This window comes from Stegostoma tigrinum, chromosome 2, assembly GCF_030684315.1.
Source record: "Stegostoma tigrinum isolate sSteTig4 chromosome 2, sSteTig4.hap1, whole genome shotgun sequence".
NCBI classification, from domain to species: Eukaryota; Metazoa; Chordata; class Chondrichthyes; order Orectolobiformes; family Stegostomatidae; genus Stegostoma; species Stegostoma tigrinum.
In genome coordinates, this window is record NC_081355.1 from 148,712,616 (window position 1) to 148,739,851 (window position 27,236).

General features: G+C 45.3%; 1 protein-coding gene across 8 annotated transcripts in view; it reads left to right on the forward strand.

Moving 5' to 3' along the window:
* scn5lab (sodium channel, voltage gated, type V-like, alpha b) overlaps positions 1–27,236 on the forward strand; it is a 432,064-nt gene that overhangs the window by 214,954 nt on the left and 189,874 nt on the right. For all 8 annotated transcript variants that reach the window (XM_059640055.1, XM_059640086.1, XM_059640082.1 and 5 more), the window contains 2 exons: positions 3,950–4,123; positions 10,376–10,732. In XM_059640055.1, coding sequence (XP_059496038.1) covers positions 3,950–4,123; positions 10,376–10,732 — 531 coding nt within the window. The remainder of the gene's footprint in view (positions 1–3,949; positions 4,124–10,375; positions 10,733–27,236) is intronic.

Here is a 27,236-nt window from a genome sequence, read left to right on the forward strand (position 1 = left end):
GATGGAATACTGAATCAAAAATATCAAAGCTATTGCAGCAATTTAATGTCAATATATATCCAAGGGAGTGGTGACCCTTTGCAAACAGCACACAAAACAATGCTTTTCACTGTATTTCACTGCGTGAGACAATAATAAAGCCCATATACCTTGTTGGTAGCTGTGTATGTTGTGATATATCTCTACAAGTTTATTGGAGATGAGACCATGTCAGTGTGTACATGTGTGTGTGATGTGAAGGATCAGCAGTAACATTGGACAGTTATTTAGTGAGCTGGAATCACCATCTACTCCAAGCAGCTGTTAATGGTTGCTCGAGTTTTTCAGCATTTAAACCCTTTGAACTGAAGAGATTTGTTTGTCTGAGAGACCCTGAGCATGAGTGAATCGCACACGTGTTCAACAAATGCAAATCACATTGGTAACTTTCTCATTTCGGGCTTTCTCTGCTCTTGGCGAAACGGGGAGGTGGGAAGTGAGAACAGGAATGGCCTTGGTGAAACCCAGGAGAAGATTGTGCTCTCTCCACAAGCATGTACCTGATGCAAATCTGCACACTAGAGTAGGGAGTCACTTATATCCTCAATTACGCTCCAGAAAGCCGTCACTCAGCTCGATGTGTCTATATCATTGTTTATCCCTGTCTGTCACCCTATTTTTTCTTATTTATTCATGAAATGTGGGCATCACTGACCGTGCCAGCATTTATCGCCCTCCCCTGTTGCCCTGGAGAAGAGGTGGGGAGCTGTCTTCTTGAACCACTCCAGTGCTTAGGGGTCCCGGACTGAGTGCAGTTAGGGTGGGAACTCCAGAATTCTCACCTGGTGAAGGGACATATCTCCAAGACGAGACAGTGTATGACTGGAGGGGAACCTGCCAATGCTGGTGCTCCCATGTATCTGCTGTTTTTGACCGTGCAGGTGGCAGAGGTTGTGAGCTTATACGGTGCTGTTGGAAGATCCTCGACGAGATGCCATAGTGCCATTTGCAGGTGGTATACACTGCTGCTGCTGGATGCCAGCAGGGAAGGGTGTGTATGTTGAATGTGGTGCCAATCAAGCAGGCTGCTTTGTCCTGGATAGTGTTGAGCTTCTTGAGTGCTGTTGGGGCTGAACCCATCCAGGCAAGTGGGGAGTATTCCATCACACTCCTGACTTGTGCCTTGTCAGCGATGGACAGGCTCTGGAGAGTCAGGAGGTGAGCAGACTTCTCCCCTTACTTCATCCAACTTCCTGAGCTTTACTCATGCCACATAGGTGTTGCTGAAGGGGCCCACACTTGTTTCCCAGCTCTAACTTCCCTGGAGAATCACAGGGCAGTGCAAAAGGAGGCCTTTTGGCCCAAACTACCTGTACCAGCTCTTCATAGAACATAGAACATAGAACAGTACAGCACAGAACAGGCCCTTCAGCCCACAATGTTGTGCCAACCATTGATCCTCATGTATGCACCCTCAAATTTCTGTGACCATATACATGTCCAGCAGTCTCTTAAATGTCCCCAATGACCTTGCTTCCACAACTGCTGCTGGCAACGCATTCCATGCTCTCACAACTCTCTGCTTCAAATGAGCATTGTTATCGAGTACCGATCTCCTGCCTTTTCTCCATATCCCTGCACACTACATCCATACCCAAATTATCATCCAATGCCCCGCTTGAATGCTTCGGTTGAATCTACCTTCACCTCATTTCCAGGGAGTGCGTTCTATACCCTAACTACTCATGAGTAAACAGAAACTCACATTATCCTTTCCTCACTTGCACATCACTTTAAACCTATACCCTTTCACTCTTTTACAAAGTGGTGGTGAGCTGCCCCCTGGAACCGCTGCAGTCCACATGCTGTAGGTAGATCCACAATGTCCTCAGGGAAGGAATTCCAGGATTTTGATCCAGTGACGGTGAAGGCGATATATTTCCAAGTCAGGATGGTGAGTGGCTTGGAGGGGAATGTGCAGGGGGTGGTGTTCTACTGCCCATGTCCTTCCCAGTACCACCACGCGCCGTTGTTCAAGGTGTTAGATGGGGTGCCAGTGAATGGGGTGCCATTCTGTCCTGAGTGATGTCTGTCTGAATGGTATTGTTGGAGTTGCATTTAATCAGGCAAGTGGGATGCATTCTATCACATTTGTGCATGGAGTAGAAGCTTTGGAAATCAGGAGGTCAGCTCCTCACTGCGGAATTCCCAAGCCTGGTTTTTGTGTCCATAATTCATGTAGTTGTATTTGTTCATCCAACATTTGTCTTGAGTGTATGTACAGCCCTCGCCGCAGCCATTCCATGTGGTCAGTTCCGCGGTCTCACCCCATCCAGGAGAAATGTGGAATGGAAGGCCAGACTTTGTTTCACTGTGCTCCCTGCTGCTGCCTCCTCTCCCCAGAGCTCTCAAATAGTCAAGGATCCTTTAAGCAGCTGTCAGAACTGGGACAGAAGCACTCAGCTGCTCCAGTGTGAAATGAATGGCCTTAGCCACAGCTATTGAAGCAATTTAATCTCAAGTCCCAAACGTGTAGCTTGTTCTGATAAGAGTAGCAAGTGACAGGAGAAGTGTGATTTGACAGCACTGTCCAGGCCACTCCTTGGCTGGCCCTATATTACAGCTACGTTGTGTGGTCAGACTGTCTGAGGAGAAACTCTAGCCTTTTTACTCAATTTGCTTTGAGATCTCAAATTCTGGCCTCTTGTGCAAATGAGCGTATACGTTACTGCGTGTATTTCTGTATGTGATTGTGTGTGTGAGATTTTGCACACGCTTGTGTGAGCGTCAGAGAGATAATATATCTGTCTGTCTGTAATGATATGTGATGGTATGCCTGTCTCTGTGTGAAATTGTATAAGTTTATGTGAGCTTGTATGTCTGTTTACATGACTGTAATTGTGTGTCTCTGTGCGTGACTGTGATGACATATGTGGTGGTGTGTCTCTGTGTGTGAATGTGTATGACTGTCTGATGTGTGTGTATGTTTGTGTGTGCCTGTGATAGTGTGTGTGTGCATGTCTGTCTCTCTGTGTGATGTGTGTGTGTGTAACAATGTGTTTGTGTGATGGTCTCTGTTTGTATATGTCTGAATTGTGCGTGTAATGCTGTGTGCGTCTATGACTGCCTGTACTTGTGTATATATAGTGGTGTGTGTCTATGTTTGTGTGTGTGTGTGTGTGTGTGTGTGTGTGTGTGTGTGTGTGTGTGTGTGTGTGTGAGAGAGAGAGTGTGTGGGTGTGTGTGTGTGTGTTTGCATGCACACACGTGTGTGTATGTGTGTGTGTGTGTATCTGTGTTCCTCTGTGGGTGTCTGTGTGTGTCTATATGTGCATGTTTGCATGTCTGTGCATATGTGTATCTATGTCTGCGTATATCTATATGTATGTGTGTCTGTGTGAATGAGTGTGTTTCCACGCGCGTGTGTGTGTGTGCCTGTGTGTGTGTGTGTGTGTGAGACTGTGTGTGTGTGTGTGTGTGTGTGTGTGTGCATGTGTGTCTGTATGTTCCTTTCCTACCCTGTTCATTAAACTCAGTGTGAAGGACTGGGGGGCTGTGAGGGAGTTAATGTTTTCCTGCTTTGTAAATGTGTTGATTGGCAGGAGGTTCACAGCTTGAGTTGTAAATATTTAGTCCGACTGCTCAGCTTTGAGTTTCTTTCTAGTTCCTTGGCGATAATTGTTGCCTGTAGAAATGAGACTGAGTGAATCTCATTCAGTTTGAGAAACAAACGCAGAGAGGTTTCTGGGGAGCTGGGAGTGCTCAGCAGAGGTGTGCTGCCTCACGTGGATATCGACTGTTTGGCAACTAAGGATTGTGCCACACTCAGGCTTGGTGGGGTTCTTCCCCAGGAGGCGGGGGCATGAGGGTGACAGGCAGTGATGGGAGGTGGGGTTGGATGTGATGGAGTTTGAGTGAGGTCTCGTCTGTTGTAAGTCACTGCTCTGAAACAACCTCCTATCTCCAACAGGTCTTCACTGCCATTTTCACAGCTGAGATGGTCTTAAAAATCCTTGCCTTGGATCCTTACTACTACTTTCAGCAGGGTTGGAACATATTTGACAGCATCATTGTTTGCCTGAGCTTGGTTGAGCTGGGCCTAGCCAGAGTGGATGGTCTGTCTGTGCTGCGATCCTTCCGACTGGTAATCTCTTTCTCTTATTTCCATTCTTCCCTTGTAAAGATGCGGTATCATGTGAAGTTATTTGCTTTAGTAGCAAAAACAGGAACGGTGACTCAGTGGTTAGCACTGCTGCCTCACAGTACCGGGGACACGGGTTCGATTCCACTCTCGGGCAACTGTGTAGAGTTTGCACGTTCTCCCTGTGTCTGTGTGGGTTTCTTCCCAAAGCCCAAAGATGTGCAAAATTGGCCATGCTAAATCGCCTGTTGTGTCCAGGGATGTGCAATCTAGGTGGATTAGCCAATGGGCAATACAGCATGACAGAGATAGGGTAGAGGGGTGGATCTGGGTTGGATGCTCTTCAGAAGGTCAGTGTGGACTCAATGAGGCGAATGGTGTGCTTCCACCCCAGAGGGATTCTATGATCTCGGTACTTGTCCACAGATTCCTGAAGACAGTAGGGTAGTTAAGAAGGCACATCACTTTATCAGTCATAACGCAGCTTATAAAAGCAGGGAGCTTATGTTGGGAAAAAAACATCAGAAACAAAAATAGAATTGCTGGAAAATCTCAGCAGGTCTGGTAACATCTGTGGAGTTAACATTTCAGGGCCAGTGACCCTTCCTCAGAGCTTATGTTGGAGCTGTTCAGGGCTTTGGTGAGCTGGAGTACTGCGCACTGTTCTGGTCACCATGCTATTGGAAGGATGTGGGTGCAGAAGAGATTCACGAGGATGTCGCCTGGGATGGAACACCTTAGCTTTGACGAAAGGCTGGATAAGCTCACATTGTTTTCTTTGGAACAGAGAAGGTTTTTTTTCTTATTCACATTGCCAGTATCTATGCCCATCCCTAACTATCCTTGAACTGAGTGACTTACTGAGCAATTTCAGAGGGCAGTTGAGAGTCAACCACATTGCTGAGGGCCTGGAGTCGCATATGGCCAGACCAGGTAAGGATAGCAGATTTCCTTCCCTGAAGGACACCAGTATTTGAGGTGTATAAAGTCATGAGGGGCATAGGTAGAATGATTGCATATCGCCTTTTTCCCTTGAATGGGGAAATGTAAACTAGAGGGTTTAAGGTGAGAGGGAAAAGATTTAAGAAGGACCTGTGGGGTATCTTATTCACACAGAGAGTGGCGCATATTTGGAATGGGCTGCCAGTAAAAGTGGTTGAGGCTACATTTAAAAAAGATTTGGATAGGTATGTGGATGGGAAGGGTTTAGGGGGATATGGACCAGCAGTTCGAACTGGCTGAGTGGGCACCAGGGTCAGCATGGACGAGTTTGGGCTGAAGGGCCTATTTCCATGCTGTATTAATGAATGACTCTAGTAAGCCAGATGGATTTTTTCTGACAATCAGCAACGGTTTCATGTTCATCATTACATTCCTAATTCAAGATTTTTAAAAAGTGAATTTGAATCCGACCACGTGCTGTTATAGGATTTGAACATGGGTTCACAGAAGATTAGCTGGGTTTCCTGGATTAATACCACTAGGCCATTGCCTCCACCTAAAGGTTGACCTGACAGAGGCTTCTAAGGTTGAGAGGGACATGGCCTGGGTGGATAGAAAGCAGCTGTTCCCTTTAGTTAAAGAGTCAATATTGAGGGGACATAATGTTAAGGCGAAGGGCAGGAGGTTTAGAGGGATTTGAGAAAAATATTTTTCACCCAGTGGGTGGTGGGAATCTAGGATACACTATTTGGGAGGCTAGTTGAGGTGGTAAATCTTACAGTCTTTAACAGGCATCTGGATGGGCACTTGTAATGCTATAACATTCAAGGCCACAGGCCAAGTGCTGGAAAGTGGGATTTAGTGTAAATAGAGCAGCACAGACTTGATGGGCTGAAGGGCCTCTTCCATGCTGTGTTACTCTGTGACTCCCAGATAACTATAAATCAGGCAGTGGAAGGGAGGGAGGAACTCAAGGAAATTATAATCAGCGGGGAAGAGGTACTGAGCAAATTGTTGGAGTTACAGGCTGACTAGTCCCCAGGTCCCAATGGACTACATCCTCAGGTCTGAGAAGTAATGTGATAATTGAAGTGTTGGTTTTATTTTTCCAAAATTACTTAGAAGGTTCCATTAATTTGGAAAATAGCGAAAGTAACTTTTTGTTCAAAAGGTGTTAGAGATAGAAAGCGGGAAATTACAGACTTACCATCTGTCATATGGAGGATGTCAGAATTTATTATTAAAGATGTTATATAGCATGTTACTTTGGAAAATTCAAGATGCTCAGGCACAGTCAATATGGCTTTGTGATAGAGAAATGTGGTTAAACTAATTTATTTATTTAAAGGAGAATTGATAGATGTAGGGCTGATGCAATTATTGGTAGGGCTTTGTGTAGTATTGCAGAACGGAGGGGCCTAGGGTGTTCAGGTACATAATTCTTTTGAAGTTTGCATCACATATAGACAGAGTGGTTAAAAAGGCATTTGGCATACTTGCCTTCATTGCTCAGTCCTTTCCATGTAGGAGTTGGGAAGTCATGTAGGAGAAAATTACAGCAGATGCTGGAACCTGGACTGAAAATAAAAGGTGCTGGAGATAACAGTGGGTCAGGCAGAATCCATGGAGAGAAGGCAAACCAATATTTCAAGTCTAGATGACCCTTCAGTTCTGGTTGCCCAGTTATAGGAAAGATGTTATCATGCCATGGTGGCTCAGTGGTTAACACTTGCTTGGCAGTGTCAAGTACCTGGGTTCAATTCCAGCCTCGGGTAACTGTCCGTGTGGAGTTTGCACATTCTCCCAGTGTCTGTGTGGGTTACTTCCAGGTGCTCCAGTTTCCTCCCACAGTCCAAAGACATGCAGGTTAGGGGTTTGGCCATGCTAAATTGTCCATAGCATCCAAGAATGCGCAGGCTTGGTGGATGGGTAATGGGGAATGCAAGGTTACAGGAATGAGGTAGCAGGGTTGGTTCTGGGTGTGATGCATTTCAGAGGGTCAACATGGACTTGATGGGCTGAGTGGCCTGCTCCCACACTGTAGGAATTCTATGATTCCGGAGAGCAACTCCTACATCCCATGAAAGAATGGTTGCCAATTCTTAACCCTGTGACCAATCAATGTGCAGGGGTAACTGGAGGCGGGGATGGAGATGGTTGAATGTGGAGGTGGGGGATGGGGCGGGTGGGCCGGCGGGTGAGGCTACGGTTCTAATCCACCAGAAATCAATTGTTTCGGTAAATGACAGCAACATCTGTGACTTTCTTTAGCATTTTGGAACCCTCACTGATCGGAGGAAGCTGATTTAATTCACACCTGCAATCCATTTCACTGGCCTGAAGGCACAAGCCTCATGTTATTGTATAACAGTCAGATATATTTCCTTCACCTTTTAACTTGGTCTATGATGTTTATAGAATACACAATTAAGCATCTGTTTATAAACAACTAACATATCAATAGGTGGTTTTGCCTTTGAATCTGTTTGTGGCCATTTTACAGCATTTTAATAGAGGCATAATTTTATATTTTTTTTAAAAAATCATCTGCGTAACCTCTCTCATCCCATTCTAACAATTAACCAGTATTAACCTTTTGTCTCCCACTGTTTGAACCATTCAAAATAAAGCATAATTTATTCTGGGGATGTGAGGATTGTGAATCAGACAAGCCCAAAGTTACCTGTAATAAGCTGGAGATGTATTGAATTGTTACCGGCCATGTGATCAAGGTGGTCCCGCAGTTCTACTGGGGACTAATGGTGGGATGGGGGAGTTATTCAATGCCAATAGATGAATGATATATTATGGATTATTGTCACAAGAGCGTTGGATGCTGAGGGGTGACCTGATGGAAGTGTGTAAAATTATGAGATGCATGGACAGGGTGGCTAATAAGAATTTTTTTCCCAGGATGTAAAATGTCAAATACTAGGGAGCGTATGTTTAAGATGAGAGAAGGAGGGTTTAAAGGAGATATACTAGGCAGGCTTCTGACACAGAGGGTAGTAGGTGCCTAGAACGTGATGCTAAGGGAGGTGATACAAACAGATATGATAGCAGAAAGTTTAAGAAGCATTTAAACAGACACATGAACGGGTGGAGAATAGACAGATATGGGCCGTGAGCAGGCAGATGGGATTAGTTTAGAATGGCATCACGGTCGCCACAGACATGGTGGGCCAAAGGGCCTGTTCCTGTGCTCTATGTCCCTCATTAAGGGAGAACAGAAGTGAGTGACTGAGAGTAGGTCAGTGGGTAACACAGAAATGCATAAATTGTGAGACAGAAACTAAAAACAAAAGATAGGAGAGATACCAAGAAGGTTTTTTTTTGTTTATGGAGGCAAAGATGTCCCCATTCTATTCCAACAGCTTTGCCAGTTTAGTTCACTCAAGTGCCCCACTCAATTTCCTTTGAAATCTTTCAGCCTCCCTGCTTCCACTGTTCTCATCAGCAGCACCCCCCTCCAGGTCATAAGATCATCCATGTTAGGAACAGGTGTAGGCCATTCGGCCCATAAGCCTACTCTGCCATTTAACAAGAACTTGGCTGATCTGATTGAAACCCAATTCCACTACCCCTCCCTGATTACCTCTCACCCAGTTGATTGTTAAAAACCTATCCACTTCTACCTTAACCACATTCAAACGAATATCTTAAATGGGTTACCCCTCATTTTAAATCTGTGACTCTCCCCTAGTTCTAGATTCTCCCATTAAAAGAAAAAGCTTTTCCTAATCTACTTTATCAAGACAGCCCAGGATCATTTTCTTTCAAACGAGTCACCTCTGACTCTTCTAAACGTCAGCAAATATGAATCTAAGCCATCCAACCTTTCATAATGAGACAACCCACTCATTCGAAGGTATTTCACATAAATCTTTCCTGCAGCGCTTATAATGCATTTATATCCTTTGCTAAGTACAGTGTCTAATACTGAACACACTATTCAGGAATGGACTTACCAGTGCCCTACATAACTGAAGCATGACTTCCCTAAGCTTGCATTCAACTCTCCTTGCAATAAATAATAACCATTCTCTTAGCATTCCTACTTACTTGCTGCATCTTCATACCAACCAAAGTAAAAATGTTAGAGGAAATAGATCAGTCTAAGAATGGACAGCAGCAGCAGCATCAATCCCAGAGGAGCAGGGTCAGTTAGAGCGATCCTGGGGGTGAACAGCAGAATAAATACCTGGGGAGCGGAGTCAGTCAGGGTGAACCTGGAGGTGCACAGCAGGATCAATCCCTGAGGGGCAGCACTGAGGAAGGGTCACCAGACCCGAAACGTTAACTCTGACTTTTTCTTCACTGATGCTGTCAGACCTGCTGAGCTTTCCCAGCAACTTCTATTTCAGTTGTGGAGTGACGCTGTAGCTCTACAAATCATTGGTCAGGCTACATTTGGAGTGTTGTGTTCTGTTCTGGGCACCTTATTTAAGGAAGATATTCAAGCCCTGGAGAAAGTGCACTAGAGTGATATCAGAGAGAGAGAACAGAGAGAACAGAGAACATTACAGCACAGTACAGGCCCTTCAGCCCTCGGAATGAGGGATTTTAGATACAAGGAAAGATTTAGAGAGATTGGGCTTATTCTTCCTGGAGCTGAGAAGATTCAAAGATGACCTTATTGAAGAGTTCAAAATTATGAACAATTTTGAGAGGGGGAAGAAGGATATTCTGTTTCCACTAGTTGGTATGTCAGTAACTAGGGATCACAATTTCAAGGTTATCTGCAAGAGAGCCAAGAATGAGATGGGGAGAAACTCTTTTACTCAGAGAGTCGCTAGGATTTGGGATGCGCTGCCTAGGAGAGTGGTGGAGTTGGATTCCAGCGGAGGCTTCAGAAGTGAGCTGGAGATATACTTGAAACTGATGGAGGTAGAGAGCTATGGAGATAGGGCTGGAGAGTGAAGCCCTTTTGAGAGCCAGTAAAGACATAATGGGCCAAATGGACTTCTTCTGTACTGTAAAACTCTACACTTCTACTGAAACCTAAGGTTGAGAGAGTGTATGTAGAAGGACAGCCCACGTGGCCACTCCATCCCTTTACTGCATGTTCTTCTTTTCACTTTTGAACCACCCAATTCAATGAATAGAAGCTGATGTAAATATTTGCAGTGTAACATACGCTCCGAATGGAAAACAATAGACTTCAGGCCATCAGTTGACTTGTTGAATTGTTGTGAGATTCAGTTTGTTGGAAAACTATAATTAAACATCGTTGTACTTTACCCAGTCATTGTGATAATTATTACCCACCTTGTCTGATGCAAGGTTTCCTTTTTGTCCCATTTAATTCCGCAGCTCCGAGTCTTCAAGCTGGCAAAGTCATGGCCTACCCTCAACACGCTAATTAAGATCATTGGGAATTCGATGGGTGCGTTGGGAAACCTGACTCTCGTACTGGCCATCATTGTCTTCATCTTTGCTGTGGTTGGAATGCAGCTCTTCGGCAAAAGCTACACTGAATGTGTTTGTAAAATCTCCACCAAGTGTACCCTCCCACGTTGGCACATGTCTGACTTCTTCCACTCGTTCCTCATCGTGTTCCGTGTCCTGTGCGGTGAGTGGATCGAGACCATGTGGGATTGTATGGAGGTGGCCGGGCAGCCCCTGTGTATCCTTGTCTTCATGCTGGTCATGGTCATTGGGAACCTTGTGGTAAGTCCGTTATGTTACATTTTTGGGTGTTTTTTTACGCTCGCGATACTTCACTGGGGCTCCATCTTGCCATCTGGTCTCTGTAAACAGGTGTACCCGCTCGGGGGACGGTGATAACCTGCCTTTAAATCAAATTGCAAAGCAACCCATTCAAATTCTAGTGTTTATGTTTTACAGGGAGTCCCCTCCTTCCCCTTGGCAGGCCAGAGGGCATAAGTTTAAGGTGAGAAGCAAGTGGTTTCAAGGAGATCCAAGAATGAAATCTTTTTCACCCAGAAGGTGGTAAAAATATGGAAAGTGCAGCCTGAGAAGTTGGTGGAAGCGGGTACAGCATTTAAGATGTCATGTATCAGAGATAATAGGAACTGCAGATGCTGGAGAATCCGAGATAACAAGGTGTAGAGCTGGATGAACACAGCAGGTCAGGCAGCATCAGAGGAGCAGGAAGGGTGACGTTTCGGGCCTGATGAAGGCTCTAGGCCCGAAATGTCAGCTTTCCTGCTCCTAAGATGCTGCTTGGTCTGCTGTGTTCATCCCAGCTCTACACCTTGTTATCTCTATTTCATGCAACTTACTTATTCATTCATGCGATATGGGTGTCGCTGGCTAAGGCAACATTTAATACCTGTCTAAGATAACAAAGTGTCTAGCTGGATGAACACAGCAGGCCAAGCAGCATCTCAGGAGCACATAAGCTGACATTTCGGGCTTAGACTCTTCATCAGAAATCTGATGAAGGGTCTAGGCCCGAAACATCAGCTTTTGTGCTCCCGAGATGCTGCTTGACCTGCTGTGTTCATCCAGCTCCACACTTTGTTATCTTGGATTCTCCAGCATCTGCAGTTCCCATTATCTCTGATTTAATACCTGTCCCCAGTTGTTGAGAGTTGACAAGTTGCTGAGGTTCTAGAGTCACCTGTAGGCCCAGACCAGGTAAGGATGGCAGTTTCCTTCCCTTAAGGACATTAGTGAATCAGATGGGTTTTTCCTGACAATCAACAATGGATTCACAGTTATCATTAAGGTCTTAACTTCTAACATCATTTTGAATTCAAATTCTATCATCTGCTGTGGCGGGATTTGAACGTGGGTACCCGGAACATTACTGGTGTCTCTGGATTAATAATCTAGTGACAGTACCACCAGGCCATCTGGCTGAGAATTTAAAATGCCCGATCATAGTAGGCTATGGACGAAATGCAAGCAAATGGGATGTAGTTTAATGTTTGTTGATCACACAGACCTGGTGGGCCAAAGAACTTTATGCTGTAGGATTCTATGACTCTCTTCACTCATTTGGCCCTACCAGAATTTCAGCTGTTGAGGCAGAGTGGTAATGTTCCTCCCTCTGGGTGAGAAGACCTGGGGTTAAGTTCTATCTATCCCTGAGATGTATCTTAATACAACTACACGGGTTGATTAAAGCATTCTACCCTTGTTTTATTCCACATGCCCTTATTTGGCTTTGCATGTATGTGGCACCTGCTTCATCCACTCACAAATATCCCCTACCAATCATTGTCTGGGTTAAGAATTGTCTGTAGGATTCCTTACTGAATTTAGTGGGGACTAGTCTTGGTCTTCTGTATAAGTGAAAACCTCTCCTCTTCACACTTAAACTTCAAACCCAGCCACACCCGATCAGCCCAGAGATGATCTCTCTCTTTCCCATTGCCAAAATCCTCCTGTTATGGTCAATCATTTTGATGCAGTCTTTCCAATGCCTCTCTATCTGTTTCGATAACATGGAGACTGGAATTCTGCTCTATAGGTGCAGTCTCACCAAGGTTCTTGGCAAATCTAACATAACTTTACGTGTTGAATATTGATTGACTCAGGAGTTCAACATACTGCTGTGCACCAACTTCAAAATATAAATCACACGCTTTCACATGATGCTGCTTGCTAAACAAGGTAGATTGCATGTACTCTTTACCAAACGGCTTCGCAGTCCAAAGCAATGGTCAATTTAAAGCATAAAAAACATTCTTCTAATCTTGTTTGGCATTGGTCAAGTTGTATGTGCCATTAGTTAGACTAGTCTGACCTTAAGGATGATTTCAGCATCTAGATGAAAAAGTACTGAGATTTAGCAGAAGGCAAAGGCAATGGGCCATGAGCTCATCTAGTAAACCAGCATGGACAGGATGGGCTGAATGTCCTCCTTCCGTACTGTAAATATTCAGCGCTTCCATGCTAACTCTCATGTGGTCAGCCATTTAGGACTGAGAGGAGGAGAAATTGCTTCACAACAGGAACTGAATCTCTGCAATTCTCTCCCCCAGAGAGCTGCAAAGTCTCACTAACAAGATGTTCAAGATGGAAATCGATAGATTTCTTCTTAACATTCACTCATGCGATGTGGGCATCACTGGCTGCGTCGGCATTTATTGCCCATCCCTGTCACCCTTAGAAGGCGGTAATGAGCTGCCATCTTGAACTGCTACAGTCCATGTGCAGTAGGTTGAACAACAACGCCACGAGGGAGGGAATTCCAGGATTTTGACCCAGAGACACAGAAGGAACAGCGATATATTTCCAAGTCAGGATCGTGAGTGGCTTGGAGGGGAATGTGCAGGTGGCGGCGCTCCTATGTGTCTGCTGCCCTTGTCCTTCTGGACGGTCGAGGCCATGGCTGTTTATGGATGTGGTTGCTTCGATAAACATTCACTCCCTCCATCACTAATGCTCAGTAACAGCAGTGCGTACAATCTATAAGATGCACAGTGGAAATTCACTAAAGATCCTTTGACAGCACCTTTGAAGCCCCTGACTACTTCCCTCCCAGTAACACTGTTGGTCTACTTAGAGCATATGGACTGTAGCGGTTCAAGAAGGCAGCTCTCCAACACCTTCTCGAGGCCAACTAAGGACAGGCATTAAATGCTGACCCAGTCAGCAACACCCACATCCCACAAGTGAATAAAGAAAACAGATCTAAAGCAACAAGCCAAATGGTCTATACCTGCACCTCATTCCTAAGTTCTAATTTTGTCCGCTTTGAGATTCTTCAAACATTTACTGAATTGCCGAACATGTGAAGGAATAACACTAAAGAGGGGATTCAGGGTAACTGAGATGTGAGTACACGAGACAAGCAAGTGTTCACCTCCTCAAACAACCAGATTGAAGGATTGTGCAGATAAAAGGCAAGGACTGACAGTGAGCAGGTCAATTTGTTGTGAGACCAGGAGCAGAATGAGAAGTAAAGAGAGGCGAAGCAACATTGGACGAGGAGAGAGATTAGGTAAATAAAGGCAGAAACTGTAAATAAAAAAAATAATTTGTAGCGATACATTTTTATGTCCAACAACAGCTGGTTGGACAGAATAGAGAGGGAGAAGCTTCTCCTGCTTGTAAAACAAACAAGAGGATTTAAAGTGCTGTGCATAGGAAACAAGGGTAATGTGAGAGACGTGAGTTTTCTTGCAGTGAATAGTTAGGGTCTGGAACGTGCTGCCTGGAAATGTGGTAATGGTAGGTTCAATTGAGGCGTTCGAGAGGGTATGGGATGGATATTTGGTTAGAAATGATGAGCAGGGATATGGGAAAAAGGAAGAAGATTGGCACTACAGAGCCAGTGGATATTTGGATTTCCAGAAGGCCTTTGACAATGTGCTGCACAGATGTTAGCTAAATAAGTTAAGATCCCATGGTATTCCTTTGACCCTTTATACCAGTTTTGGAATTTCCAGTTTGCAGGCTCCAGCCACCTCCTCTTTACCACAGGCATGCTATCCCTTTAACATGTCCATCCCTCACCCGGAGGGTCTGAGGGCTCTCTGCTTCTTCTTGGAGCAAAGGCCTGAAACATCCTCTCCCGCTCCCGCCCTCCTCCACTTGGCCCAACCTGTCCTCACCCTCGACAACTTCCCTTTTGACTCCTCTCATTTTCTTCAGGTCAGAGGGGTGGGCATCGATACCCACATGGGGCCCAGTAATGCCTGTCTCTTCATGGGGTATGTGGAACATTCCCTGTTCCAGTCCCATTCCGGCCCCCACCCACAACTCCTTCTCCGATACATTGATGATATCGTCAGTAGTGCTTCCCTCTCTCATTCAGATTTGGAAAAGCTCAATGATTTCTCTTCCAATGTCCATCCTGCCCTCATTTTTACCTGATCTATCTCTGACTCCTCCCTTCCCTTCCTTGACATCTCTGTTCCTAATATTGGGGATAGACTGGCCACTAATATCCACAATAAACCCACTGACTCCCACAGCTACCTGAGCTATACATCCTCACACCTTGCTTCTTGTAAAGACTCCATCTCATTCTCCCAGTTCCTGTGTCTCCATCATGTATGTATCGATGAGGCCAATTTTGACAAGGGAGCCTCCGAAATGTCCACCTTCTTCCTCAAATGAGGATTCCCCAGCTCTGCTGTCGACAGGGTCCTCAACCAGGTCTGACTTATCTCCCGCACTTCCACCCTCACCCCCTCTCTTCCTTCCCACAACATCAATAGGGTTCCCCTTGTCCTCACCTACCATCCCATCAGCATCCACATCCAGAAGATCATCAGATGCCATTTCTGTCACCTCCAGCAAGATGCCACCACCAAACACACATTCCCCTCCCCTCCCTTGTCTACCTTTCGCAGGGAACATTCTCTGCAGGACACCCAGGTCCATTCTTCCATCTCTCCCAACACAACCTCACGGCACCTTCCCCTGTAACTGGTGAAAGTGTAACACCTGCCCATTTGCTTCCTCCCTCCCCACTATCCAAGGATCCAAACATACCTTCCAGGTGAAAAAACACTTCACCTGCACTTTCCACAATCTAGTCACTGCTCACAATATGGTCATCTCTACATTGGGGAAATGAAGCGTAGACTGGGTGACCGCTTTGCAGAACATCTACGTTCTGCTCACAAAAAAGAACCTGAGCTACCTATTGCCTGCCACTTTAACACACCACCCTGTTTCCTGGCCAACATCTCTGTCTCTGGGTTGCTGCTGTGCTCCAGGGTCGCTCTGCTGGAAGAACAACACCTCATTTTCCGTTTGGGGATCCTGCAGCTCTTTGGACTCAATATTGAGTTCAAGGATTTTAGGGCCTGAACTTTCCCATATCTTGGCCCCCTACCCCACACACCAGACCTTGTTACCACACAGCCTGCCATTCCACATCTCCTATTGTTAGTCACTAACAGTTCCCATTAACAGCTATTCGCCCTCCCAACCAGTTTGCTACCAACTCCTTTGTGTGTCCAACTGTTCTTCTCTCTATATGCGCTCTATCCCCACCCATTATCTACTCCTTAGCCCCTCCCCACCCTATCTTCTGCATACAAATGGAAATTTTCCCAGGTAACATCAATTTTGAGAAAGGGTCTTCAGACCTGAAACGTTAACTCTGATTTCTCTTCACAGATGCTGCCAGACCTGCTGAGCTTTCCCAGAAACTTCTGTTTTTGTTCCTGATTTTTAGCATTGACAGCTCTTTCATTTTTTTTAAGATCCTATGGTATTAGGGGCAAGGTACTGGCATGGATTGAGGATTGGCTGACTGGCAGAAGGCAGAAAGCGGGGATAAAGGGGTCTTTTCCAGGATGGCAGCTGGTGACTAGTGGAGTGCCACAGAGTCAGTGTTGGGACCATAACTATTCATGTTAAACAGTAGCAATGTGGAATAAGGAACTGAGGGCATTGTTGCTAATTTTACAGATGATACAAAGACAAGTGGAGGGACAGGTAGTATTGAGGAGGCAGAGAGGCTGCAAAAGGACTTGGACAGGCTGGGAGAGTGGGTAAAGAATGGGCAGATGGAATACAATTTGGGACAGTGTGAGGTTATGTCCTTTGGTAGGAAGAATAGAGGCATTGACTATTTTCTAAATAGGGAAAGGCTTTGGAAATCTGAAGCATAATGGGACTTGAGAATTGAATTTCAGGGTTCTCTTAACAAGTGGGCTCAGTTAGCACTTAGGAAAGCAAATGCAATATTTGCATTCATATAAAAAGGGCTAGAATACAGGAGCAGAGATGTACTGCTGAGGCTGTTTAAGGCTCTCATCAGAGTTCCTTGAGAATAGTGTGAGCAGTTTTGGGCCCTGAATCTGATGTGATTTGATTTGATTTATTATTGTCACGTGCACTGAGATACAGTGAAAAGTGTTGTATTGTGTGCTATCCAGGCAAATCATACATTGCATAAGTACATCACAGTAATGGAGCGGAATGCAGAAGCAGGAAGGAAGGATGCGCTGGTATTGGAAGGGGCCCAGACGAGCTCATCAAGAATGATCCCGGGGGTGGAAGGCTTGTCATGTAAGGAGTGGTTCAGAACTCTGGGTCTGTATTTGATAGAGTTTAGGAGGATGGCGGGGGGGGGGATCTGATTGACATTTACAGGATACTGAAAGGCCTGAATCGAGTGTATGTGGAGGAGATGTTATCACTAGTATGAGAGACTAGGACCCAAGAGCACTGCCTCAGAATGAAGGGACAACTCTTTAGAACTGGGATAAGGAGGAATTTCTTCAGCCAGAGGGTGGTGATTCTGTGGAACTGTTGCCAAAGAGTAGCATGTAGGCTGTATTTAAGACAGAGATAGTTAGGTTCTTGATTAGTAAGGGGATCAAGGGTTACAGGGAGAAGGCAGGAGAATGGGGTTGAGAAATGCATCAGCTGTGATTGAATGGCAGAGCAGACTCAATCTGCTGAATGGCCTCATTCTGTAGCTTTATCTTATGGTCTAATGGACATCATGGGCTGCCAGCTGTCACAATGCCTTAAATCTGTGAACAATGGAAATCTGAAGGAATGAAACTCCACACTTAAAGTGCCTTCACAACTTCAAAGCCCAAAGTACTTTCCAGTCAGTGGAGTATGTTTGGACTGGATTCACGGGTGTAATGTCGACATAGCTAGTAGCGTCATAGTTAATTATCACTAACAAGGAGGTGGGCTGTCACACCTAGCATGTCATTAAAAAGGCACTCGGAGATTTGAACAAAGGCAGACGTTGCTGATGCTGGGAATTTGAAATAAAAACAGAAGATAACTGAAAACCTTCAGCAGATTAGGAATAATCCTGATCTACTGAGGACTTTTGGCTCTGCTTTGTTGGGAGCCTGTAGTACTTTACCAAGATGGAGCAGTTAACAAGAAGGGCTGTAAATGTTTTAAGATGGTGTGGTGAGTGGCGACTCTGTACACCAGCTTTCGCTGTATTTTGCAGCAAGATACTCACGACGGCGTTTAAATGAAATCGAATCAAATTCATTGTCGAGTTTTTCCTGTGTTTACCGCGTACATACAGCTATACCACGCCGCTCAGCCTGGCAGGGTTGGCAAAGCATCTCTGACCCCAGCCCTTAGATGTTAGAATCTAATCACACCTTTGGCTCCAGTCTGCGATCGCTGAATCGTTCCTGCGTGGATAGCAGGTTTAGCCTCGCCGCTGTCTTGAAAGGGAATTTTTTTTTCCGGAAAATAGACGCGGAGTCAACAAACTGTCCAACCCACCGCGAAAACGTAGAACATACAACATTACAACGCAGTACGGGCCCTTCGGCCCTCGAAACACTCTGGACAACAGAGGTGCTCTACCCTGAGTGCCATCTCAGCACACGGCTAAACTTGAGAACAGATGTTCACGTCGCGAATCAGGCAGTCAGATCACCCTGGATCCGCTGCTGGCTGTAAATCTTCTGATCTAATGGCACGTAACACCCCCCTCCACACACACACACACACACACACACACACACACACACACACACACACACACACACACACACACACACACACACACACACACACACACAAAGTCTGTCATTGCCCACAGGGCCGGCAGTGTAGATTACAGCCCCCCATTGACCCAGTCCCTCCTCAGTGACCTGGGATGCGGCTGCTGAGCGCCAGCACAGAAGGAGATAACCGACCTTTGGTACCTTGATGAGCGTTCAGTGACAGCTGCCCACTTATCCCTCTACATTACAACAACAACACTTCCAAACACTTCACGGGACAGATTGAGGTTTTTGTTTCTGTCCAGAGAGTACGAGGTTGAGAGGTGACCTGACCTGGTCGGTAAAATTATCATCGTGTGGTGTTTAGTTTTTCCTTCGGATGTAAACGTCACTGGCATCATTTGTTGCCCATTGCCCTTGAGAAGGTGGTAGTGAGCTGCCGTCTTAAACTACTGTAATTCTTGGGGTATGAGTCTTCCCTGGGATTCCCTCCCCAATAGCATTGCGGTGCTTCCTAGACTCTTGTGGACTGCAGTGGTTCAAGATAGCACCTCACCAATGTCAACCTAGAAATCACTTGACGCTGGTTGCTTACCTGGATAGATTGAATATAAGAAATAAAGTTGCTACTGTCTTACTGCAGAGTACTGAGAGAGATTGGAGGTGGCTTAACCTGGTGGCTTTGTAGGTCTTCAAGATATTAACTGGAAAAGACAAGGAGGATAAACTATTTCCATTGGTTAGAGATTCTAGAACTTGGGGGCACAGTCCGAGAATTAAGGCCAGAAGATTCAGGAGAGGTGTTGGGTTCATTTATTTAACATTTCACTGTATTTTACATATTGCCACTTGTACCTATGTACAGTGAAAAGTGGATAATGCTGCCACATTCCAGCAGCATCTTCGATAGTAGAATATATGATGAACGAATTATATAAATGCAAAGGATGATAGGAAGCATTCCTACAGACAAAGGGTGAGAGAGGTTTGGAGCTCTCTTCCACAAAAAGCAGTGGACGATGGATGGGTTGTTAATTTTAAATCTGTGAGAGATACTGTTTTTTTGTTAAGCAAAGGTATTAAGAGATGTGGGCCAAAGGCAGGTACATGGAGCTAGGCTATGGATAGGGCATGGCCTCATTGAATGGTGGAACAGGCTTGAGGGGCTGAATGGCCTACTCCTGCTCTCATATTCCTCCGCTCACCACCATCTTCTCAATGACAACTAGGGGTAGATGATAAATATTGGCTCAGCCAGTGATACGTGTAAAAAATGAAGGTGCATCCCCATTGCTGTTTGGGGGATGAGTTCCAGGATTTGGACCCAGTGACATTGAAGGACTGACAATATAGTGCCAAGCAAGGTGGTGATGGAGTAGTGTTAATGTCACTGGGCTAGTAATCCAGAACTCAAGGCAACATACCATAACCCAAACCACATACTCACTTTCCAAGCATGGGCTCAAATCTCACCATGGTGCAATTTGATTTAAATCAAAAAATCTAGAATTAAACAGTTACATAACCACAACCCACTGTCATAAAAACCCATTGGCTTCCTTAATACCCTTTACAGAAGGAAATTCACCTTTTGGTCTTGATGACTGCAGATCCATAGCAGTGGGGTTGGTCCTCAATTACCCTCTTGGTAATTGGGGATGGATATTAAATATTGGTCCAGCCAATGATGGCTGAATCTTGTAAATGATTCCTTAAAAAGAGAGAATTTTTTTTTCTAATACAGGGACAACTCTAATGACCAGGAGCAGTAAAACTATGGAAGTCGCATGATTAATTTAGGAGAAGCCTCTTCACCCAGAAAGTGGTTAGTGTGGGGAATTTGTGAATCGGTTAAGCACAATAGCATTTGGGGGAAGCTGGATAGGCATGTATGGGAGCAAGGAATAGAGGGATTTGTTAACGAGTTGGGGAGGAAGAAGATCTTGTGCAATATAAACAGCTAGCAAAAAGCAACAAGGACCAGAAAGTCTGTCGCATTGCAAGATAACCAACCTTTGGTTTTCTGCTCCTTCGTCAGGTGTACTGTGGGAATGGGAGGTATACTGTCATAGAATTCAAAAGCAGAAAGGTACCAACCCTAAAGTCCCTTGCTGACTGCATCCTGTTGAATCTTTAATCAGTTAGAAAGGAGACACAAATTTCAATTCATTGCAATGCCAATCCCAGAATTTCTTTCAGGTCATTGCCCCCAGATAATTGAAGGTTTTATCCATGCATAGAGGTGACATCTCAGGTCAGATGATGCATTTTAGGTATGTAAAATCTGTCTGTGTTTTAACCTGGGCACAAGCCAGACCACAGCTGGAATACTGTGAGCTGTTTTGGCTGCCTTACCTAAGGAAAGAAAGTTGACTGGGCTGATCCCACGTATGGAGGGACTACCCTATGAGGAGAGGTAGAGTAGGTTGTGACTGTATTTGTTGGAATAGAGAAAAATGAGAGGCGATCTTATTGAAATGGACAAGATTCTTAAGGGGCTGAACAGGGTGGATGCAGAGAGGTTGTTTCCCATTGTGAGAGAGACTGTGCTGAGAGTATATAATCTCAGAACAAGGGGTTGCCTGTTTAAGACAGAATGTCTTCTCTCTGGGGTTTAGAGAATCGGTGGAATTCTTTACCACAAATGGGCTGTTGAGGTTGGGTCATTAAGAATATTCGAGGCTGACAGAGACAGATTTTTAATCAGGAAGGGAATCGAGGGTTGTGGGTAAAAGGCAGGAAATTGGAGTTGAGGGTTATCAGATCGGCCATGATCTCATTGAATGACAGAGCAGACTCGATGGGCAGAATGGCCTACTTCCGCTCCCACGTCTGATCGATGACTTCAAGTAGACACTTAACAGAAATAAACTTGAAGGCAGCTGGGTTAGGGGGGTCAGAATTGGACTGACTGCAATAGCCCATGGACAGCCGACACTGATTTGATGAACCAAAGTGTCTCCTTTTGCCTCATGAATGTCTATGACTTTATGATCATTTTTCTTGTTGATGTTTGGGTCACTTTGCTCACTGGCTGCCTATACCTCTAAAGTAACTACAATCCATCATCTGTGAAATATTATGGGATCTTCTAAAAGCCACGAAAGGAACAAGGGATATAAAGCCTGGGAGGTAAACAGATGGAGCTGGTTGATGCAAAGGCATTTTTCCGAGGTGTGGCGAATGGTCCACCTGGATATCCACCGACCGGTTTCCCTCAGCCCACTACAAATGGTGTCTGTTTATAATGGAGAGGTGTAGTTCAGAAATGTGACATTATCGATAGGTTTTTTCACCAAGATGTTAAGAGCTTTGCTACGGTTAGAGTCAGGAAGGGGAGCATCTCAAATAGAAATTGCTTGCCTTGAATTTTCTTGCAGATATTTTTCCCTCCCAGAGATACTGTATTAGATATGGTCCCAGAATATTGCTGAAGGACTTTCCACTGGTAAATGAGACTTGCAATACATAAGTGACACTACAGCCAGTTAAAATTGGAAGTGAAATAATTCTTGTGAAACCTCACTTCACAATCCATTCATTCTGATTTCATCCAACTAAAGGGACAGATCAAGCTTGCTAGTTGTTTAGCATGCATCTACTTTGAACATAAGTTCATATGAATTAGGTGCAGGCGTCCCTCAGAGTCAGTTCTGCCATTCCCCAAGATAGTGGCTAATTTGATTATGGCCTCAACCCCACATTCCTGCCTAACCCGGATGGACTTTAACTCCCTTGTTAGTTAAGGAGCTGTCTGTCATTTCCTCAAAAATCTTTAATAAATCTACCCCGTTGCTCAAGGATGAAGAGAGTTTCAAAGACTGACAATCATCTGAGAGGAAAAGATGTCCTCATTTTCACCTAACGTGGATTTTTAAATGGCGTTCCCTGGTCCTAGTCCCTCCCACAAGGGAGATTTGATGAGGTTCTTCAATATGATTACCTCTCACTCTTGTAAACTCCAGCAGATACAGACACACCATTCCTCATCTGATAACACCATCCCAGTTATCAGTCAAGTGAACCTTCTCTGAACTGCATCTCATGTTGTTGTGTCCTTAGATAAGGAAACTATGCTCCACATGTGCTCACACCAATACATCGTACAACAGTTAGAATACATCCCTACTTTTATATCCCATTTCCCTTGCAATGGAATCACAGAATTGTTACAGTATAGAAGATGGCCATTCAGCTCTTTGTATCTCCACAAGCTCTTTGAGTGAGCATCATGACTTAGTGCCATACTCTCACCCTGTAATCTTGGTTTGATTTGATTTATTATTGTCACATGTACCTAAGTACAGTGAAAAGTTTTGTTTTGTGTGCAGTACAGGCAGATCGTAGCAAACAGAGATCACAGGGCAATTGAGCAGAGTGAAGAATACAAAGTTATGGCTGCAACAAAGGTGTGCAAATGGCAAGATTGACATTAGATTTGAAATTTGAGAGGTCCATTCAGAAGTTTAATAGCAGCGGGGAAGAAGCTGTTCTTCAACCTGTTGCTACACGTGTTTAAGCTTTTGTGTCTTGTGCCTAACAGAAGAGGTTGGAAGAGATTATAACCAGGGTGGGAGGGCTCTTTGATGATGTTGGCTGCCTTACTGCAGCAACAAGGAGTATAGTTGGAGTCAGCGGTTGGGAGCTTTGTTTGCGTGATGATCTGGACTGTGTTCACAACTCTCTGTAGTTTCTTACAGTCCTGGGCAGAGCAGATGTTGTACCAAGCTCTGAAGCACCCAGATTAAATGTTGTCTATGGTGTGGCTATAAAAGTTGGTGAGGGTCCATCTGAACATGCTAAACCTTGCACATTGTTTCCATTGAAGTAAAATAATTATTTAAATGAAAGAATAAAAGAATGCCTCACCCGAAAGCATAGGTGCAGCAGCAGGTAAAGAAGGAAAACTGGATGTTGGCCTTCATAATGAGAGGATTTGAGTACAGGAACAAGTATGTGTTGTTGCAATTGTATAAAGCCGAGGTGAAGCCACACCCGGAATATTGCTTCCAGGTCTGGTCTCCTTATCTAAGAAAGGATGTTCTTGCCATAGAGGGAGTGTCAGTGAAGGTTTACCGAATCGATTATAGGGATGGCAGGACTGACATATGAGGAGAGATTGAGTCAGCTAGAATTGTAATCACTGAAGCATAGAAGAATGACAGGAATCACATAGGAACCCATGAAACTGTAACCAGACTGAACAGGTCATCTGCAAGAAGGATGCTCCCAATGGTGGGGGAGTCCAGAACCAGGGGATTCTGTGCCGAGTTTAAGGATAACGGTTAAGCCTTTTAGTCCTGAGATAAGGGGAATTGTTTTCAGAGAATAATGAGCCTAAGGAATTCACTACCATAGAAAATAGTTGAGACCAAACCATTATGTGTTTTCAAGAAAGTGGTATATTTAGCTCTGCGACTAAAGGGATCCAAGGCCATGGGGAAAGAGCAGGATTAGGGCTGACTGATCTGTCCTGAACATACACACAGGGTTAGATTCCACCCTCAGGCGACTGTTTGTGTGGCGTTTGCATGTCCACCCTGTGCCTGCGTAGGTTTCCTCAGGGTGCTCCCGTTTCCTCCCACAATCCAAAAACGTGCAGGCTAGGTGGATTGGTCACGGGAAATGCAAGGTTACAGGGATAGAGTGGGGGTGTTGCTGGGTCTGGGTGGGATGCTTTTCAGGATGACATATTGGGAGAAATTGAGTCATTTAGAACATAGGTGCGCACTTGATGGACCGAATGGCCTGCTGTCACACTGTAGGGTTTCTCTGATCCTGGTAATGTCAGAGCAGACCTAAGAGGTGGAATGGCCAACTCCTGTTCCTCTCTATTTTTTGTTTCTGCTTCCCCCACATTCCTGCACAGTGTTTTCCAGACTCCAACTGCTCACTGTGTGAAAATGCTTCCTTCTGCTATCTGTAGTGGTCCCAGCACTACCAGACAAATCAGATCCAAGAATGAAACCTGGTTTGACAGATGAAGTTTTAGAAATTTCAGTAACATTATGGTCATTCATGGTGATGTATTCGCATGAGGCTGTGAACCTTTAACAACGAGGGAGAGATTTATGACACAAAAGACAAAAACAAAGAAAGAAATAAACCTGCACGACAAAGTTTCCTAGATAATGAAATGTGAGGCTGGATGAACACAGCAGGCCCAGCAGCATCTCAGGAGCACAAAAGCTGACGTTTCGGGCCTAGGCCCTTCATCAGAGAGGGGGATGGGGTGAGGGTTCTGGAATAAATAGGGAGAGAGGGGGAGGCGGACCGAAGATGGAGAGAAAAGAAGATAGGTGGAGAGAGTGTAGGTGGGGAGGTAGGGAGGGGATAGGTCAGCCCAGGGAATACGGACAGGTCAAGGAGGTGGGATGAGGTTAGTAGGTAGGAGATGGAGGTGCGGCTTGGGGTGGGAGGAAGGGATGGGTGAGAGGAAGAACAGGTTAGGGAGGCAGAGACAGGTTGGACTGGTTTTGGGATGTAGTGGGTGGAGGGGAAGAGCTGGGCTGGTTGTGTGGTGCGGTGGGGGTAGGGGACGAACTGGGCTGGTTTAGGGATGCAGTGGGGGACGGGGAGACTTTGAAGCTGGTGAAGTCCACATTGATACCATTGGGCTGCAGGGTTCCCAAGCGGAATATGAGTTGCTGTTCCTGCAACCTTCGGGTGGCATCATTGTGGCACTGCAGGAGGCCCATGATGGACATGTCATCTAGAGAATGGGAGGGGGAGTGGAAATGGTTTGCGACTGGGAGGTGCAGTTGTTTATTGCGAACTGAGCGGAGGTGTTCTGCAAAGCGGTCCCCAAGCCTCCGCTTGGTTTCCCCAATGTAGAGGAAGCCACACCGGGTACAGTGGATGCAGTATACCACATTGGCAGATGTGCAGGTGAACCTCTGCTTAATATGGAAAGTCATCTTGGGGCCTGGGATAGGGGTGAGGGAGGAGGTGTGGGGGCAAGTGTAGCACTTCCTGCGGTTGCAGGGGAAGGTGCCGGGTGTGGTGGGGTTGGAGGGCAATGTGGAGTGAACAAGGGAGTCACGGAGAGAGTGGTCTCTCCAGAAAGCAGACAAGGGTGGGGATGGAAAAAAGTTCTTGGATGGTGGGGTCGGATTGTAGATGGCGGAAGTGTCGGAGGATGATGCGTTGTATCCGGAGGTTGGTGGCGTGGTGTGTGAGAACGAGGGGGATCCTCTGGGGGCGGTTGTGGCGGGGGCAGGGTGTGAGGGATGTGTTGCGGGAAATGCGTGAGACGCGGTCACTTTCTTCGCCATGAAGTGTGAAGACAATTTAATGAGTATTTTTCAAATTTGCTGTCATGAGCCTTTCCATAAATCTGAGAGCCTGAACTTCCTCAGTTCTGAAAGCCTGCAGATCCCTAATCAACCTCCGTTGGTTTGCAAGTTCTATGATATGAACATTTTCTCCCGATGTGAATATGTTTCCCCTGAATTCTTCTGAAAGCCTGTACTGAGAATAAAACTGAACCTGCTTCTGATTATCCGAATCGCCCCAAAAGCTTTCAATCTATGCATTTTCTCCATTCGAATCAATCCTTGGTGGTTCTGAACTGGGATAAAAAAGCTAGTGGGCTTTCCGTTTTTACTCTACCTGTCTTAAACTCCAGTGTATAAACATCTTATTCCACTAGCACTGTGCAGTCACCAGTTGTCTGACATATACTGCATTAGTTCACTGTTCCAGAAGGATTCTCTGACCTTCATTTTTTTTAAACCCTCACATAAGTAACCAATATCTGTGCATTGGTAGATCACACACCTTTCAATTGGCTGTGACAGTGGCAGTGCTCAGAGTGGGGACCCCAGTTGTGGTAGGTCAGAAGAATGGACTCTTGACAGTGTCTTCACTGCTGTGCCCTCAGAATGTACTCCTCAACACCTGGGACCCCATCGAAAGACCTTGCATACGCTTTGCAGCGGTGTTTGAAGACATCTTGTACTGAAGATGAACTCTGCTAATGTAATTTGTTTTTATTCTTCTTGTAACTCAAAATGCCACCGGAGCAGCTGTACAGGGTGCTGGTGAGGCCGAACCTGGACTACTGTGTACAGTTTTGGTCTCCTTACTTGAGAAAGGATGTACTGGCACTGGAGGGGGTGCACAGGAGTTTCACTAGGTTGATTCTGGAGTTGACAAAGTGTGGAGCTGGATGAACACAGCAGGCCCTAAGATGCTGTTTGGCCTGCTGTGTTCATCCAGCTCCACACTTTGTTATCTCGGATTCTCCAGCATCTGCAGTTCTTGATTCTGGAGTTGGGAGGGTTGGCTTATGAGGAGAGATTGAGCAGATTAGGATTATACTCAGACCTCTCCTCTCCATCTATCTTTTCCACTATCCATCTTCGATCTGCCTCCCCCTCTCTCCCTATTTATTTCAGAACCCTCTCCTCATCCCCTTTTCTGAGGAAGGGTCTAGGGTTGAAACGTCAGCTTTTGTGCTCCTAAGATGCTGCTTGGCCTGCTGTGTTCATCCAGCTTCACACTTTGTTATCTCAAACAGTTGAGGCTTCCTTGTTGAATGTTTTGAAAGCAAAGATATATCGATTTTTGAACAGTAGAGGTACTAAGGGATATGGTGAGAGGGTGGGTAAATGGAGCTGAGTCCTGAAAAAGATCAGCCATAATCTTATTGTCTGATGGAGCAGGCCAGAGAGGCCAGATAGCTTGCTCCTGCTCCTATTTCTCATGTTGTTATTGTGGTAACAGAACCCTTTTCACTGTATCTTAATAGATAGATGTGACAATAAATAACTCATGCCTCATATATTGCATTTACATCT